At 42.7% G+C, this 17511-nt stretch overlaps 1 protein-coding gene across 3 annotated transcripts in view; it reads left to right on the forward strand.

Annotated features, from left to right (window-relative positions):
- MCM10 (minichromosome maintenance 10 replication initiation factor) overlaps nt 1-17511 on the forward strand; it is a 40481-nt gene that overhangs the window by 5125 nt on the left and 17845 nt on the right. For 2 of the 3 annotated variants that reach the window (XM_006776169.2, XM_006776167.2), the window contains exons 3-9: nt 6067-6405; nt 7174-7275; nt 7414-7554; nt 9892-10063; nt 12817-12982; nt 14103-14270; nt 16132-16248. In XM_006776169.2, coding sequence (XP_006776232.1) covers nt 6067-6405; nt 7174-7275; nt 7414-7554; nt 9892-10063; nt 12817-12982; nt 14103-14270; nt 16132-16248 — 1205 coding nt within the window. The remainder of the gene's footprint in view (nt 1-6066; nt 6406-7173; nt 7276-7413; nt 7555-9891; nt 10064-12816; nt 12983-14102; nt 14271-16131; nt 16249-17511) is intronic. The other variant, XM_006776168.2, reaches the window with a different exon arrangement.

The following is a 17511-nucleotide window of genomic DNA, read 5'->3' on the forward strand; positions in this document are numbered from 1 at the left end:
TAACAACATATATATATACACACACACACACACACACACACACACACACACACACACACACACAAATTAGCCAGGACACTGTAACAGTCACGACCAGCTTAGGAGGAGGCTGCGTGCGCAGATGGGTGGGAGGGGACTGTGTGCGCAATGAGGCAGGCCGCAGATTGCACAGGCCCGGAGACAGGGAGGCCTGCCTGGAGCAGAGACACACACGGGGGCGCCCGCCCCAGCAGCCGCGATGCACCAGCAGTCCCTCCTCTGCGCATGAGCTGCAGAGGAAACACCTTTTCTAACCGCTCATTGGCTAAGCTCCCGGTATGCCACTCGCAGTGTTCTTGGCAACTTGGGTAATAAGAATCCAAGGTGATCTAGGGTTTTTCCACCTTACTCCTGGAGGAAAAAACAAAGGTCCACTGCTTGGTGGGGCTAAGAAATGTCATATCCTGCCCTAGCCGGTTTGGCTCAGTGGATAGAGCCTTGGCCTGCAGACCGCATTGTCCAGGTTCGATCATGATCAAGGGCATGTACCTAGGTTGCAGGCTTCTCCATGGCTGAGGCCCAGGTCAGAATTCATGCAGGAGGCAACCAATCGAAGTATGCCTCTCACATTGATGTTTCTCTCTGTCTTTCCCTCTCTCTTCCATGCTCTCTAAAAATCAGTGCAAAAATATCCTCAGGTGAGGATTAACAAAAAAGAAAGAAATGTCATATTCTATGAAAGAGACATCTTGAAAATGCATAAAGAAAGTTGTCATTTTTTTGTGGTGAAGGGACTGGAGTCCGTGTTGATGAAAGCACCATGGCGGCCAGCAGTGGCAGCCCCAGCAGAGTGATGAGGGTGGTGCCTTTCCCTGATCAGCCTGGTTGCCTCCTGCAGAGGACATCTCCTGAGGGCTCCTGGACCTAAAGGGGGCAGACTGGGCTGAGGGACACCCCCCCCTCCCCCCGCATGAATTTTGTGTACCGGGCTTCTAGTCTATTATAAAAGGCCAATGGCCGTAACGACCAAATGACCGGTCACCAGGAGGTGCATTGAAGGGTCTCGTGGTGTGGCGGTTCTGGGGTCCCGCCAGTGCAGTGGGTGTGGGGTCATGCCAGTGGGGCAGGTCTGGATCTCGTGTGATTTCGCGCGCCGGGCCTCTAGTGAATAATAAAATTGCCTATAAGGTGATTATAAAAAAATAATGTACTCTTAGAGTAGGAAAAGACACCACTTAACCTGTATAACTTGATTGTAATCAGGAGTGTACTATTAGGTTATCACAGACCTTTAGAACTGAATTAGACTTGAAATATAACTTTTTACCACTGTGTGTGTGTGGGGGGGGGGTGTACGTGTATATATGTATATATATGTATTTTCTTAATCCTCACCTGAGGATTTTTTTTTTTATTGATTTTAGAGGGAGAGGGGGAGAAAAAGAGAAATATCAATATGAGAGAGAAACATTGATGGGTTGTCTCTCACACACACCCTGACCAGGGATGAAACCTGCAGCCTGGGCATGTGTCCTGATTGGAATTAAACTGGAGACTTTTTGGTGCCTAGGATAATGCTCCAACCAACTGAGCCACACCAGCCAAGGCACTTTTGTATTTTTTTTAATAACAACACATGCCACTATGAAAAAGAAAAGATTTTTGTCAAGGAACCTGAGGGCATGCAAGAGAAGTGAGGGAATGAAGAGTTGTTAGAAGGCAGTGATTATAATGATGGAACATGGATCCAAAGTGGGGACTGAAGGAATGGGGTATGAGGGATATTAAAAATATTGTAGGCAGGTCGATGGATTGTACTGCTTAATAAAGATGGAGGGGCCCTGTCTCCTGGTGTTCAGTGGTTAGAGCATTGGCCGGGCACACCCCAGGTTAGATTCCCAGTCAAGACCACATATGGTGGTTGCAAGTTTGACCCCAGCAGGAGGCAACCAATCTATGGGTCTCTCTCACATCGATGTTTCTCTCTCTTTGCTCTCCCTTCCTCTCTCCAACCATCTCTCCTTTCCACTTTCTCTAAAAAAAAAAAAAAATACCATTGGGTGAGGATTAACACAATAAAACAAAAAAGATGGAGGGGAAGTAGGAGGAATCCTAAGGGAAGTTAGTAAATGACAGCAACCAGAAGGGCTTCTTGATGAAAAAAAACCTGATGTCATGTTGTGTGGTTTTGAAGAAAGGTTAATAGTTCCAGAGTGACAGTGATAAGCAAGAAGACATCAGAGCAAGGGAAAAGAAGTCACCAGGGCCCTTGAATTGATTACCAAATATTTATTACACTAGAGGCCCAGTGCACATCATTCATGCACGGGTGCCGTCCCTAGGCTGGGCAGGTGATAGAAGCACGAGCAACTTGTGTGGAAGGGCAGGTCCCAGCTGACCTCTGGGCCCTGGGCAGCACCTGGGCCCCCAGGCCCCCACGGGCACTCTCTTCCACCTGAGTCACAGCGCTCAAGTCCCCATGCAGAGATGTGGTGAGTGCGGCCAGACACCACGGGCCGAGGCACAGCATGAGCCTCTAGGCCACCCAGCAGTGCCACACAGAAGCCTGGTGGGCAGCACACTCTCTCCCAGCTGGCCTCGCAGACCGGCTCCTGCGCAAACCCACGAGGAGCCCGACGGGCCCCTGTGGTCCTGGTGGCTATGGCCCAGATCACCCAAAAGAGGCCTTGCGGGTGTGGGGCGTGAGAGTGAGAGTGAGCTCGGTGAACATCCGCATTCTTACTGCACCTCTTTCCCCGTCACCCCTGCTCCCAGGTAGCCTGTGCGAGGTCGCAGTGGGGGCGCCTGCGGCCCCTGCGGACCCGGAAGAGGCCATGCGGGTGCGGGGCGGGGTCCTTGCGGGTACCTGGTGCCTGGGCACAGGGGCTTCCCTGGCATGCGAGCCCTGGCATCCCAGGGGAGGGTAGCAGGGGGAGTGAGAGTGAGTTCAGTGGACACCCCACATTCTCACTGCACCTCTGTCCATCACCCCTGCCCCCAGGTAGCTAGTGAAGGTCACAGCCCTCCCCCCCCCGGGCACCACAGGAGGTTGGTTGCTGCCACCCCCCCCCAGTTCCCCATCCCAGCTCTGGGCCCAGCCCCGATCAGGCAATCAGGGCCTGCCGACCACTGGTTGCCATCTGTGGGCAATTGGGCCCCCTCTTGCACCGCCTTCGCCCAGCACTGCCCACTCACCTGCTCCACCATTCAGCCGTGGTACTGCTCTCGTCAGGGCCCATTGGGGCCAGCAGTGCCTCCACTGCAGCCCACTGCCAACGCCCCATCGCCAATGCCCACCATGTTCTGCGCCACCCCCTGGTGGTCAGCGCATGTCATAGCGAGCAGTTGAACTCCCAGCTGAATTCTCAGCCAAGGGGACAATTTGCATATTGGGCCTTTATTATATAGGATGCCTGGTGTGTGCTGGAGACTGTTCTAGCATTTAGAATATGAGGTGTATGCAGTTAAACAAATTCCACTCAAGGGGCAGCTTGATTTCTAACAGCCATTGAGGGTATAGAGAAACTTGCTGGTAGTAGATTCTGAGTCCCAGATAGCAGATCCCAGAGGTTTGTAAGAAGGCAGGAAGATGGGTCAACATAACTGCAGGAAAACAGATGATTTTTGGTGGTGACTGAGGTAACCTGGGATAGTGGCATCATGGATTAGTCTGACTGCTCTCATGAAAGAAGGTGAGTTCAAGGCCAAAAGTATGGAGCCACAAGGTAACATTTTTCACTCGTGACTCCCAGTGGTGTGGATCAAGGCCTCTTCTTGGGGGGCGCTCTCTTCAGCAGCTAGGAGCAAGAGAGAGGCTCCCTTGCCAGGATGTGACCATCTCACCTGGAGCACAGGGAACCCGATTGCCTCTTCTCTCTTGCTGCACCCTGTACTCCTAGAGTCTGCGGACTAAGCATTCAAAACTAATTGTTTTACAACCTCTGACTTTAAGCTTCAGATCCTTTCATTAGATTCTAGGCCTTAAATTTGGCTGTTGGCTCTTTCCCATCTGGTATGGGAGTGTAGAGCAGTAGAAAGGATACTGATTTCCTGATCTAGAGCTCTCCATCCTAGCCCAGGCTCCTGCCCTGTCTGGACTTCAGCTCCTGTCTTCCCAGTGAGGGAGTGAAATAGCCTTAATGTTTTTGCTTCAAATGCTTCTGATTTCATAAAGGAATAATGCCTGAATAGGGGAAAAAATGAGCAAAGAAAATAGACAAATCAAAAAAAGAAGAAATCCACTGGCCAGTTACCATAAGCAAGAATTTACCTCAACTAGTAATCCTAGAAATACAAATCAAAACAATAAGCTACCTGCCTTTTTAAATCATCCAGTAGATTGGCAAAATATCTTAGGTGACCTATCAGATTTAGTGAGGGGGTAGGGAGAAATGGTACTTGGGTACAATGCTAGTGAGAGTACAACCACTTGGAGAACAATTTGGCAATATCAAGTAAATTTGGAAAATGTGCATTCCCAACAATCCAGGACTTTCACATTTGATATGTATTTCCAAGGAACTTTCACACATGTTCAAGGTGTATGCATGATTATAGCATACTTTGTAGTGTAAAAATATTGGAAATAGCTCATATGTTCTTTTTTGGAAAGTGAATTAATAAAATGTGACACATTCTTATCGTAGACGACTAAACAGCAATTGAAATAAGTATATGTTTTGACTTGGATCAGTCTTACATGCAATCTTTCTGTATCCTGAAGGAAAACAGGATACAGGGTAATACATATAGTATGAAATAATTTATATAGATATTTGTAAGACAACCAAATACTGTGTATTACTTACAAATACCTATATATTTTTAAAATTTTGAAAAATTGACTAGAATGATATACCAAAATTATGATAGTGGTTGTAGTGGGGCCTGGAGGTAGTGATATGGAGTTGGAATAAGATTTGGCTTGAGTTTTTTTGTTTTGTTTTAAGCTTTTAAAAATTTAATGTAAAGGCCAAAAGAAAACCTGACAAAATGTTAATGATGGCTAATTCTGGCTGATGGAATATGAGTATTTTAAAATATTCAGAGAGGAAGGGAGAGGGAAAAAGATAGAAATATCAGTGGGCGTTGAGCCTGCAAACCCATCATGTGCCCTGACTGGGAATCAGACTGGCCTCCTGGTTCATAGGTCGACACTGAGCCACACTGGCTGAGCGGGATATGAGTACATTTTATGTAATTGTATGTACCTGTCTATATTTTTTAAAAATTGCTCAAACAATTAAAAACTGGAGAAATAGCCTGCCAGTGTGGTTCAGTGGGTGAGCATCAACCTATGAACCAGGAAATCACAGCTCAAGTCCCAGTCAGTGCACATGCCCGGGTTGTGGGCTTAATCCCTGGTTGGGGACATACAGGAGGCAGGCGATCAATGATTCTCATCATTGATGTTTCTATTTCTCCCTCTCCCTTCCTCTCTGAAATCAATAAAAAATATATTTAAAAAAATATTTTTTTAAAAAACTAGGGGAACATATACATCTAGGGCAGGGGTGGGCAAATTTTTGGACTCGAGGGCCACAGTGGGTTCTTAAACTGGACCGGAGGGCCGGAACAAAAGCATGGATGGAGTGTTTGTGTGAACTAATATAAATTCAAAGTAAACATCATTACATAAAAGGGTACGGTCTCTTTTTTTTCAATAGTTTTATTCATTTCAAACAGGCCGGATCCGGCCCGCGGGCCGTAATTTGCCCACGGCTGATCTAGGGCCTAAATATATGTTTAGTGTGTTTTTCAGTTAACTCCCTTGTGGGTTGAAGTTGGTATGCAGGAAGTTGTCTCATTAGCTGATGTAGTGAAGGGGAAAAGATCTAGCCTAGTGATTGGCCCAGTGTGATTACTAAGCAGATATTGGCTCCTTCTTCCTTAGCCCAGAGCCCTCCTAGAAGCACTTGGGAAGAGAGAAGGTGGAGATAAGACCAGTGATTATACCAGGAAAATTGATTAAATATATAGTCATTTTAATTGTATTATGAATGTTGAATGTTTTAATTAACTATGCTTTCATTAGCAGTTCTTCTCAGGTAGGCTTATTTTCTCTCCTTTTTCTTCTTTTTCCCCTAGTGGGTGAAGATGAATTATCTCTGCTGACTTCACTGCTGGAAGAGAATGAGTCAGCCTTGGATTGTCATTCGGAAGAGAGCCACCCTTCCATCCAGGATGATGGTAAACCTGATACATTTGATGAGCTCTTCGATGCTGACGGTGATGGTGAATCTTACACAGAGGAGGCTGATGATGGGGAAGTGGAAAAGACTCAAGACCAAAAGGAAAATTTGGCTACTCTCTTTGGAGATACGGAGGACTTATCAGATGAAGAAGTTCCTGCATTACAATCAACTAAAAACAGAGCCCTCCCTGCTCCTGCTCCCAATCAAGGGAAAACTAATCAAGAGTTACAAGGTGCCCTAACTACTTGCTTTCTCTAGACTAGAAGGAGACCACCATCTGACAGTTTTCATTAACTGTTGAGTCAAGAGTGGAGATAAATGAGTTGTAAAAAAAAAAAAAAATGACTTAGTATATCAAACATTTAAGGCCAGCATTTCAGCATACAAAGCAATAGCTAGCCAGCAACGTATACATGTATCAGGGACAGCCAACTATAGTTGGTCCTTCACAGGGTGACTCTAACACTTTTCATGCTTATTACAAAAAAAATTTCTTTGGAAGTTATATGCAAATGGAACCAGACAAGACTATAAAAACTATTGCACATTCTATTTGAGCAGGAAACCATTTTTGAACAGAAGCTTTGAGGAGTGTACTTTTCTTATTCCTGGCATCTTCTCTTATATTTTTAAATTATAAAATTCTGTGGTTGGCAGTTTCTTCTGATACAGGACCAAACATTTGTTGTATTATGATATTCTGTGAAATTAATGTTTGGATTCCTAAAACCTTAACTGTAGATAGGTATCTGTGATATCTGTCAGTAGTACAAATTCATAACTGGCTTAGGTATTAGAGGCTTGATTACTGGAAATAAGTTTATTTCTTTAAAGGGACCCCTTTGAAGTGTAAAAGTTAATTGAGTTCTTAGTATGTGATTATATTGTGGGTCTTGAGGTTTGGGAGGAAGATGAGTGGACACCAAAAATAATTCCAGCACTTTTGTCATGTATAGTATTTCTTCTGATTTGCTTCTTAAGTCAATATTTTTTCCCCTAGATGAGTTAAGGAAGTTGCAAGAGCAAATGAAGTCCTTACAAGAACAGCTAAAAATGGCGACAATTAAGCAGCCTGCAAGTCCAGCTTGTCCACATAAATCTGGTAATCAGACTATAATTCTAGTAATAGTATGCATTTCTCATATTAAGAAATTATAATATTTCTGCATCCAATTCCTGGTAAAACTGCTCCTGAGCCCCTTTCTAAACTCATTACTAATTGCTTTTACTTTTAATCAAGTAGAGAAGTCTCCACGCCCCCCTCTTAAAGAGAAGAAAGTTCAGAGAATTCAGGAGTCAACATGCTTTGCTGCAGAGCTTGATGTCCCTACTCTACCAAAAACCAAGCGAGTGGCTCGGACACCAAAAGTTTCACCTGCAGGTGTAGTATTCAAGGCCTCCTGGTTTCTCACTACTCTGATTCTGTTGAAAATATATTTTGGCACTATCGTGTGTGTGTGTGTGTGTGTTTCATCTGCCCCCTGAGAAAAGTTTCTTGAGAATGGGAACCATATGCTCTATTATGTACTCTTTCTCTACATCTCAAAATGCTTAGAAAATTTTTAGGTAGAGAGTAGGTATGTCCTAAACACTTCATGGGTTGAATTTTTTTTAACTGTTTTTTAAAAAAATACATAACACCAAGTCTTATAGTTGACTTGAACTATAGTAAAAACTAACAACTGGATCTCATGCTAGTAATCTAGAGATTCAATCTTTTGACTTGTCAAAATGAGGCACAGATTCTCTTATAAAGTAATCAGGTTTTATTTGAAGTTAGGTTGTATTAAATTAGAAGGTCCATTCTTTAGAAAAATTTTCTCTGGAATAGTATTCAAATAAAAGCCTATTTCAGCACACACACATATATATACACACACAATAAAATGAAAGAGATTTATAAGCTCTTTCTATTGATTTTGTTGTATTGCCTCGGTTTGCCCAAAGTGATTATTCTTTGGAAGACAAAATGGTCTGTAGATAACATAGCTGAGAGTAAGCAGTATTTTTTTTGACCACAGAAGATTAAAAAGGCCCTTTTGAATAGCATTGATATATGGAACAATAGTAGAGAATAGTTGCAGCCTCTGAGTGTTCATATTTATTTGACAACAAATTTATACTTTACATATCTATTTATGAGTAGTGTCCATCCCTTTAGGACCTTTGGCATTACTAAGATATTTCATTAGGCAACTCCCAGAATTCAGTTTTGAGGGGTGGGACATGGACATGGTTTCTAGAGATCCTAAAGTTCAGGGTTGCCCTGCCCCCTAGTTTGGGAGCAGTGATCCAGAGGGTAAACAAAAATCTGGTTGAAGAGAAAGGGATATTTTATTAAGGAAAATATTCAAACTTTCTGACCTTCAGGAGCACTATCAGATACTTCTAAAATAGGAAAAATAACCATGTCAGTAGAATACCTTGATCCTCCCCAGCTCCCCTTATCCCACGAATGAAATTGAATGGGTTGAAATGAAATGAAACAAACAAGAAAAGAAGCTAACTTTGGATTTTCTTCAGGTGGGATTTGATCTGTGCACAAATATCCACTAATTATGGGATTCTTTTTTTTTTTAAATATTTTATTGATTTTTTACAGAGAGGAAGAGAGAGGGATAGAGAGTCAGAAACATCGATGAGAGAGAAACATCAATCAGCTGCCTTCTGCACACTCCTTACCGGGGATGTGCCCGCAACCAAGGTACATGCCCTTGACCAGAATCGAACCTGGGACCCCTCAGTCCACAGGCCAACACTCTATCCACTGAGCCAAACCAGTCAGGGCACTAATTATGGCATTCTGAAGGAGAGCTCTTGCTCCCTCATAAAATCTACCACAGTGCTCCATATGTGGTGAGTACTCAATAAATGTCTTTGCAGAAGAATGGTGTTTTGGGTTGGTTTGTTTGTTTGTTTTAAATATATATATATATACACATATATATATACACACACATATATATTTTTTTTTCTTTTAATTTCAGAGAGAGAGAGAGAGAGATAGAAACATCAATGATGAAAGATAATAATTGTTTGGCTGCCTCCTGCACAATCCCTACCGGGGATCAAGTCCGCAACCTGGGCATGTGTCCTGACCAGGAATCAAACAGTGATCTCCTGGTTCATAGGTTGATTTTTAACCACTGGCCAGGCAAGGAACAGTGTTTTAAATTGGCACTATCTAATATAGCAGTCACTAGCCACATGCCACTATTTAAATTTAACTAAGTTAGACATTCATTTCCTTAGAAACAATAGTCAGTTATAAGTAATTAGTGGCTGCCGTATTAGACAGCACCGATATCAAACATTTTCATCATTACAGAGATTTGAGGGTAGTACAGAAATGATCTTGTGGGCTTCCTTTGTTTTCTCAATATTTGGTTATTGTATGGTGGATAAAAAAAGAACAGTTCGCCGAAACCGGTTTGGCTCAGTGGATAGAGCGTCGGCCTGCGGACTGAAAGGTCCCAGGTTCGATTCCGGTCAAGGGCATGTACCTGGGTTGTGGGCACATCCCCAGTAGGAGATGTGCAGGAGGCAGCTGATCGATGTCTCTCCCTCATCGATGTTTCTAACTCTCTATCTCTCTCCCTTTCTCTCTGTAAAAAATCAATAAAATATATTTAAAAAAAAAAAAAAAAGAACAGTTCTCTTTAAAATGTAGTTATCAGTGTGGATTTGTTTTCACTTAATTTTTATGTTAATTTTCTAGAGCCCAAAAGCTCACCTTCAAAGATGATATGTGCACCCTCCCAACCACTCCGAATGACGCCTGGGAACAAACCTAGTTGGATGACTAGAGATAAGGGTGTGGAGGCCGCCAGGAGTTCTGGGGACATAGCTCAGCCGGTCTCTGTGGAAGCCTTCTCTGGCCTGAGGCTCAGGTCAGTAACTGACAGCTCCTCACTGATCACATGCCCCGCCAGATGCCTCATCCTTCTGTCTGAGGGCTGAGCCTTTTAGAAATAGTATATTTGTACAGCAGATCCACATAACACCAATAACTCTGGAACTTGACAAAACTTGGCATTGAGCACTGGTTGTGATTCAGTACATTTGCATATGAAGTATTTATGGAAGACTTTTGCTTGGATGGATAGATAGGTAAATAGATAGATGTGAAATTATATTTAATCAGAAACTGACAGAAAGAAACAGTGATAGAAACTATTTTGAAATACATAAAGATACATACAGTTTAACCAGGATAATAGTATCTTGTAATTGATGTTAAGAAAAATAGCTGTGCTCCTTTTCTTTTAATAACCTTTAAGGTAAATTCATATTCTTTGCATCTGTTATATGGAAAAACTAAGATACTCAATTAAAATAGGATTAAATCCCAGGATCAGTTCAGTGGAAAGTGTAGACTTTTAAAAATCCTCTGTGCTTTATGCCACTACTCCATTGCATCTCCATCATTACTTCTCTTAAAGCCCAAGGTGGAGCAGTAATCTTTACTCTGAGACCAGATTGCTCTTAGTTCAGTCCTGATTGGCCAAGTGCACCCCCTCTAGAACACTTAAACCTTGTCGATCTAAACTAAAACTACCAAGCTCTTGAATTGTATATTATTGAGCTGGGGGAAAACAAGCTGCCATTCTGCAGTATGGTACTGTATATAGAGTAATACAGTGGACGTGTATTGTGAAAACTCAGTAGTACTCCAAATCAATAAAAGTCAATGTTTTAATTATGGTTGAGATGGAGGCTAAGGGATGGAATACAGTAAAGCTCCTTAAGTAGCTTTAGCTTCTTTTTCAAGGTAAACATGACCTTCTTGAGATGATACTGCCTGCCCCAGCAAGTTCCCAGGTGACACTCCTGGTGGATAATGAAAGATGTTGCTGATGCAAGTGTAATGCATGTGGGAATTGAATGGAGGTAGACAAAGTTGAAATTACTCAGCCAGAGCGTCTCAGTGGCCTACAAATTTAAGGGATTGCAGAATTGTTTGAATCCCTGTAATTGTAATACGTGAACCTCAGAGCCTAAGAATACTCTGAAGAATAGTAATCTGATGGTAGCATATTAACGCACACAAATCAGGCAAAGAAAAGGATTTCTCCTGAATATTATTCACTATTCAGACTTAGCTCTAGACAGTAATGGCGAACCTTTTTGATTTTGGCCTGTCACCATTTTGAAAAACCCTAACTTAACTCTGGTGCTGCGTCACATATAGAAATTTTTTGATATTTGCAACCATAGTAAAACAAAGACATATTTTTGATATCTTACATACTTAAATGCCATTTAACAAAGAAAAATCAACCAAAAAAATGAGTTCTTGTGTCACCTCTGACACGCATGTCCTAGGTTCGCCCTCACTGCTCTAGGACTTTTATTCTAGAAGACTACTGAAAGAGTCAAAGGCATATTTATTTGTGTTTTTTCTCTTGTCCTTGAATATATAATGTAATCAAACATGGAACAGATACTAATATTTACTAGAGAGACAATTTGCAAATTCACCAAGTTTTAGCCAGTCATTAGAAACAAGAATATATTAATTGAAGCTAGAGTTAACACTTTTATTAGAGGCCCGGTGCAAGGATATCGGACTACTGGTTTCGGCCCAATCCCCACAGGCTAGGCCGAGGGACCCCACCAGTACACCGGGCCACTAGTATGTATATAAGATCTTTGGTTAATTTCTTCCCACCTCCCTCCTCCCCACTTTCCTCTGAGATTCATCAGTCTGTTCCATGTTTCCATGCCTGTGCGTTAAGCGTCTGCCCCCTGGTGATCAGTGAGTGTCACAGCTATGGGTCGAAAGGCATATGTGTGTGTGTGGAGAGAGAGAGAGAGAGAGAGAGAGACAGACAGACAGACCAGCGGGGGCCCAGTGCATGAATTCGTGCACCTTGAGAGGAACTGTGGGGCTGTGAGGCTGTGGTGGGTACAGGAGCAGGTCTCAGCCCATCCCCTGTGTCCCCGCCCAGCCCCTCCCACCATGACCCCAGGTTCCCTATCTGCTGGCAGCCCCGCTCCCACTGCCACCACTCCCATGTGCTGACAGCACCGGGCCCCGCTCGCACCCGCCGACAGCATGGAGTGATTGGGGCTGGCGATAGCAGCAGGTGCAAGCGGGGCCGGCACTGGCAGTGGATGCAAGTGGTGGCTCCAAAGCAGCCATGGGCAAACTACGGCCCGCGGGCCAGATCCGGCCCGTTCAGCTGTTTGATCCGGCCCAGCCCACGGAGCCGAAAGAGCGGAGGGTTCTCTTGCTCTCCCCTGCGCTCCTTCACCAGCAGCAGTGTTAACATGGCAACTTCGGGAAACACGGCTGCAGCTCCTTCTTCTGAGTCCAGTTTAAGAACCCATTGTGGCCCTCGAGTCAAAAAGTTTGCCCACCCCTGCTCTAGAGCCATCAGTGGGTGCGAGTGCCAGGCGGGATCGCAGCACAGGGAGCAAAGAATTTTCAGTATCCACAAGAGGCTCGCCCCAATGACAGCAACTGGTGCCCCCGCTCACCTGCTCACCATCCCACCGCGACCGACACCCACCATGTTCCGCATGCCCCCCCTATAGTGGTCAGCACACGTCATAGTGACCGGTTGTTCGGTTGTTCTGTTCAGTCTGTTTGCACACTAGGGTTGTAGATGGTCTACTAATTGCTGATTTCTTGACGCAGACGGCCTCGAGTGTCCTCCACAGAAATGAACAAGAAAATGACAGGTCGAAAACTGATCAGACTGTCTCAGCTCAAGGAAAAGATGGCAAATGAAAAGCTAGAAGAAGTAGACTGGGTAACATTTGGGGTTATATTGAAGAAAGTCACTCCGCAGAGCAGTAACAGTGTGAGCCATTTTATTTATTTATTTTTTATTAACAGTATTACATATGTCCCCCATTTTTCCCCTTTTTGCTCCCCTCCAACCTGCCTGCACTGCACTATTGTCTGTATCCTGGGTTTTGCATATATGCATATATGTTTTTTGGGTTAATCTCTTCATCTCCCTCACTCCCCTCCCCTCAATACCTGTCATTCCATTCCATGCATCCATACCTCTGGACCTATTTTGTTTATCAGTTTATTTTATTCATTAGATTCCACATAAGTGAGATCATGTGGTATTTGTCTTTCTCTGACTGGCTTATTTCGCTTAGCATAACACTCTCCAGGTCCATCCATGCTGTTGCATAGGGTAAGAGACCCTTATTTTTACAGCTGCATAGTATTCCGTTGTGTAAAGGTGTCATAACTTTTTTATCTACTCATCTTTTGATGAGCACTTGGGCTATTTTCAGATCTTAGGTATTGTAAATAAGACTGCTGTGAACAGAGGGGCGCATATATCTTTCTAATTGGTATTTTGGGATTCTTAGGATATATTCCCAGAAGTGAGATCACTGGGTCAAATGGCAGTTCCATTTTTAGTATTTTTAGAATACTCCACACTGTTTTCCAAGTGCCTGCATCAGTCTGCATTCCCACCAGCAGTGCATAAGGGTTCCCTTTTCTCCACATCCTTTTCAGCCCTTGTTTGTTGATTTACTAAGGTAGCAATTCTGGCAGGTGTGAGGTGATGTCTCATTATAGTTTTAATTTAATTAGTGATAAGGTTATCAAATTTATATCTGTGATACACACATGAGTGTGTGTTTAAATGTTTGAGTGAGAGAGATTAGACAGGCAGTGCTGCTATCCCATTGACTATTTAGACCTGAGAATTAGAGACTCTGGTAACAACTTTGCTACTGGTTTGCCTTAACTTTACCTTCATCTCTAAAATGAAAAAGGTAGTACTAACGCCTAGAGAAAGGATTAATTTATAATTACAGAAAATCTGATGATTATATATTTAGGGTGGATTATAGTTATGTATTTTTCCACAACAGAACACTTGAACTGTAAATGGAAGCAGTGTACCCCATTATTCAAAAATAATTAAAATTAAGAATAAATATTTGTTCCAGGGGAAAACGTTTAGCATCTGGCGACTAAATGATCTTCGTGACCTGACACGGTATGTGTCATTGTTCTTGTTTGGAGAAGTTCACAAAGAACTCTGGAAGACCGAACAGGGTACCGTCATAGGGCTACTCAATGCTAACCCCATGAAGCCCAAGGATGGTTCAGAGGAGGTAAGAATCTGTTTCTGTGATTATTGGGGGAAATGCCTTTGCAACTTAGTCAAATTCCGTCAAAAAGATTTGTAGTGGTCTACTTTCAGATAATAAATCATGCTTTTAAAGTATTACCTCCGTTAGTCTGGTTTTTTTGCTTGCTTGTTCATTCCTCCACCACCAGTATTCTGAATTTTTCACCTGCTCTAAATTGTTTTGTATCAACTTCTTTCATTATATCTTTTGAAGTAGTTTCAAGGTTCCTGGAGTTTTTTGAACTCTTAGCTCAGGTCTCCTTAGCTCTCCTTCATAAATTTCCATGGTATATCAAGATGGCAAGGTCTTAGAGTTTGATGGTTGAGAGGACTTTGCTCCATTGTATTACGGCCAGAGGTGATCCTGAGTCAGGGGGTGAAAGGATTGAGAAAAGACAGACAAGAGAATGAAAGCTGGGTCTCGGTGGGACGCTGCTCCCTGATGAGGAGACAGCGCCAGCGCCCACAAGCTGTGTCTTTATTTTATAGCAGATGCCATGAGGCAAAGTAGGGGCGTGATCACATTGTTTACAGCATTCTCGTGAGTTTCAACCTCACTTAACTACATGCACCCGAGCTCTATCACAAGGCACGTGGGGCCACGTGTTCGGACCATAGGTTCAAGCTTACAACCATAGCTGTTGGCTATAATTGCGCTGGGAGGGTCCTGCCCTCCAGCTGGGACTTGCACGTGGCAATGAGAGGACCCTATCCTTTCATTAGTCCGAGGCTTGAACCTGGCCAAAACACTGTAGCCGCGCCCCACACCATTGATTAGTACAACCATAGTTGCAGCTTAGAATCAGTGAATTTTTACCTTCTTAAGCATCATTAGAGTTTTGGTACTACCCTCTATACAGTGGTTCTCAACCTTCCTAATGCCACGACCCTTTAATACAGTTCCTCATGTTGTGGTGACCCCCAACCATAAAATTATTTTCATTGCTATTTCATAACTATAGTACACACACGCCCCCCCCCGCCCCCCCCGCCCACACCCCGCAAAGGGGTTGCGACCCACTGGTTAAGAACCGCTGCTCTAGTAAATTGTAAATCTTAATAAGGTGCGAATGGGACATATCATTTCTTCAACTGACCCAGCAAGAAGCTACACTTTAAACTTTGTTGTAGACAGATTATTATCAGGAATATTGAGAGACAACGTTTTTTCATTCCTTATTTTCACCAGAGAATAGCAACAAATCTTCACCTATTGGTTCCAATGTGTTTGGCTACAAGTAACAGGAAAACTTCAGTATAGTTTCTTTTTACAGTAAACAGTGGGGTTTGTTTTTCTCACATAATTTTTAAAAACCTAGACATAGGCACTGTAGTGATATCAGGACCAATGTCTGCTAGTCTCTCAGCCTTTTCCTCTTGGTCACAGATGGCTTTGAAGCTCTTGCCATCATCTCTCCATTCAAGGCAGGAACTGAGCCAACCTCCTCTATCTGCTTTTATCAGTAAAGCCAAAGCTTCCCCAATACCTCTGTACCAATCCCAGCTTTAGTCTTATTGGTCAGAAAGAATATAGTTATATGACTATTGCTATATGTAAGGAGTGCTGGGAAAACTGGGAATAGGATCCATTACCTTATACTTAGCCTTTGCCAACCAAAATAAAATCAAGATTTTGATAGCAAAGACAGGAGAGAATGGATATTGGTAGAGAACTAAATATGTCTTCTACACCTCCCATTTCTAAGAGTGTTTTATAGGGCACTGGCTTCAAATTCCTTGAGACTGACTTCTTAACTCACACCAACCATTCTTTTATCCATTCTAGCTGATAAAAGATAATATTTTCATCTGCTTTTAACTCCCATTCCACTTCTTTTCTACAGGTATGCTTATCAGTTGATCATCCTCAAAAGATCTTAATTATGGGTGAAGCTCTTGACCTGGGAACCTGTAAAGCAAAGAAGAAGAATGGAGAACCATGTACACAGACGGTTAATTTGGTTGGTTTCAACCTTGTTAGAATGTTTTCTGCTAAAGAGAGGAATGAATAGGAATAAATTATAGGTACTTTAGTGGTAACAACCACTTTGGAACTGAGTTTCCTACATAACAGGAAGCATCAAAGTGAGAAAATTGAATGTGTGGTTAATAATTGCCAATTTGAAAAGCTGAGAGCAGGGGAAGGATTTCACCTGTTAGGAAAGTGATCTTTTATTGCCAGCTGACTAGGAGGTATAAGAAACAGAATTTTAGTTCACCCTCAATTCTAAACTTATACCATTCTTTTATCCATTCTTTGCAGGGCCAGAGGTCAAACTCTATGATGTAATACACTGCACACCTTAGTTTAGTCTATGCTTACTATACCTTCTCTTAGAGTTTAAAAAAAAAAATAGCTTCATTGAGATATAATTCACCTACCATACAGTTCGCTTTTTTAAAGTGTACAATTTAATAATTTTTAATATATTCAGAGTTGTGCAACCTTCATCACTATGTAATTTTAGAACATTTTTCAATTACCCCTCTCCCCCAAAAAAACACCCATACCCATTAGCAGCCATTCTCCATTCTCTTCATCCAGCCCCGGGTAAGCTCTAATCTAACTTCTATCTTTTTTAATTTGCCTTTCTGGACATTTCATATAGTGCAGCAATTTTCAACCTTTTTCATCTCATGGCACACATAAACTAATTACTAAAGTTCTGCGGCACACCAAAACATATATTTTATCCCAATCTTAAAAAAAAGAAAGGTAGAATTTTGATTAATTCACACCTGGTTATAATTATGTTGGCCGTTTGTTTTTAATTTATTGGGGTGACTTTGCTTAATATAGGTTTTAGATGTACAGTTCTGTAATACATCATCTGTATATTGCACTGTGTGTTCACTACCCCAAGTCAAGTTTCCTTCCATCACCATTTATCCCACCAATACCCTCTTCTACCTTTCCCAAGCCCCCCATTGCCTCAGGTAATCACCACACTATTGACCATGTCCATGAGGTTTTTTTCTTTTCTTTTTTGCTTAGTCCCTCCACCACCAACTCCAGCCTCCCAAATTCCTATCCCACCCTTCCCACAACAGCTGTCAGCCTGCTCTCCATCTAGTCAGTTGGTTCTCAACCTATGGGCCGCGACCCCTTTGTGGGGTCGAATGACCCTAAGACCATCGGAAAACACATATAATTACATATTGTTTTTGTGATTAATTAGTATGCTTTAATTATGTTCAATTTGTAACAATGAAATTGGGGGTCA

Source organism: Myotis davidii, unplaced genomic scaffold (assembly GCF_000327345.1).
Source record: "Myotis davidii unplaced genomic scaffold, ASM32734v1 scaffold749, whole genome shotgun sequence".
NCBI classification, from domain to species: domain Eukaryota; kingdom Metazoa; phylum Chordata; class Mammalia; order Chiroptera; family Vespertilionidae; genus Myotis; species Myotis davidii.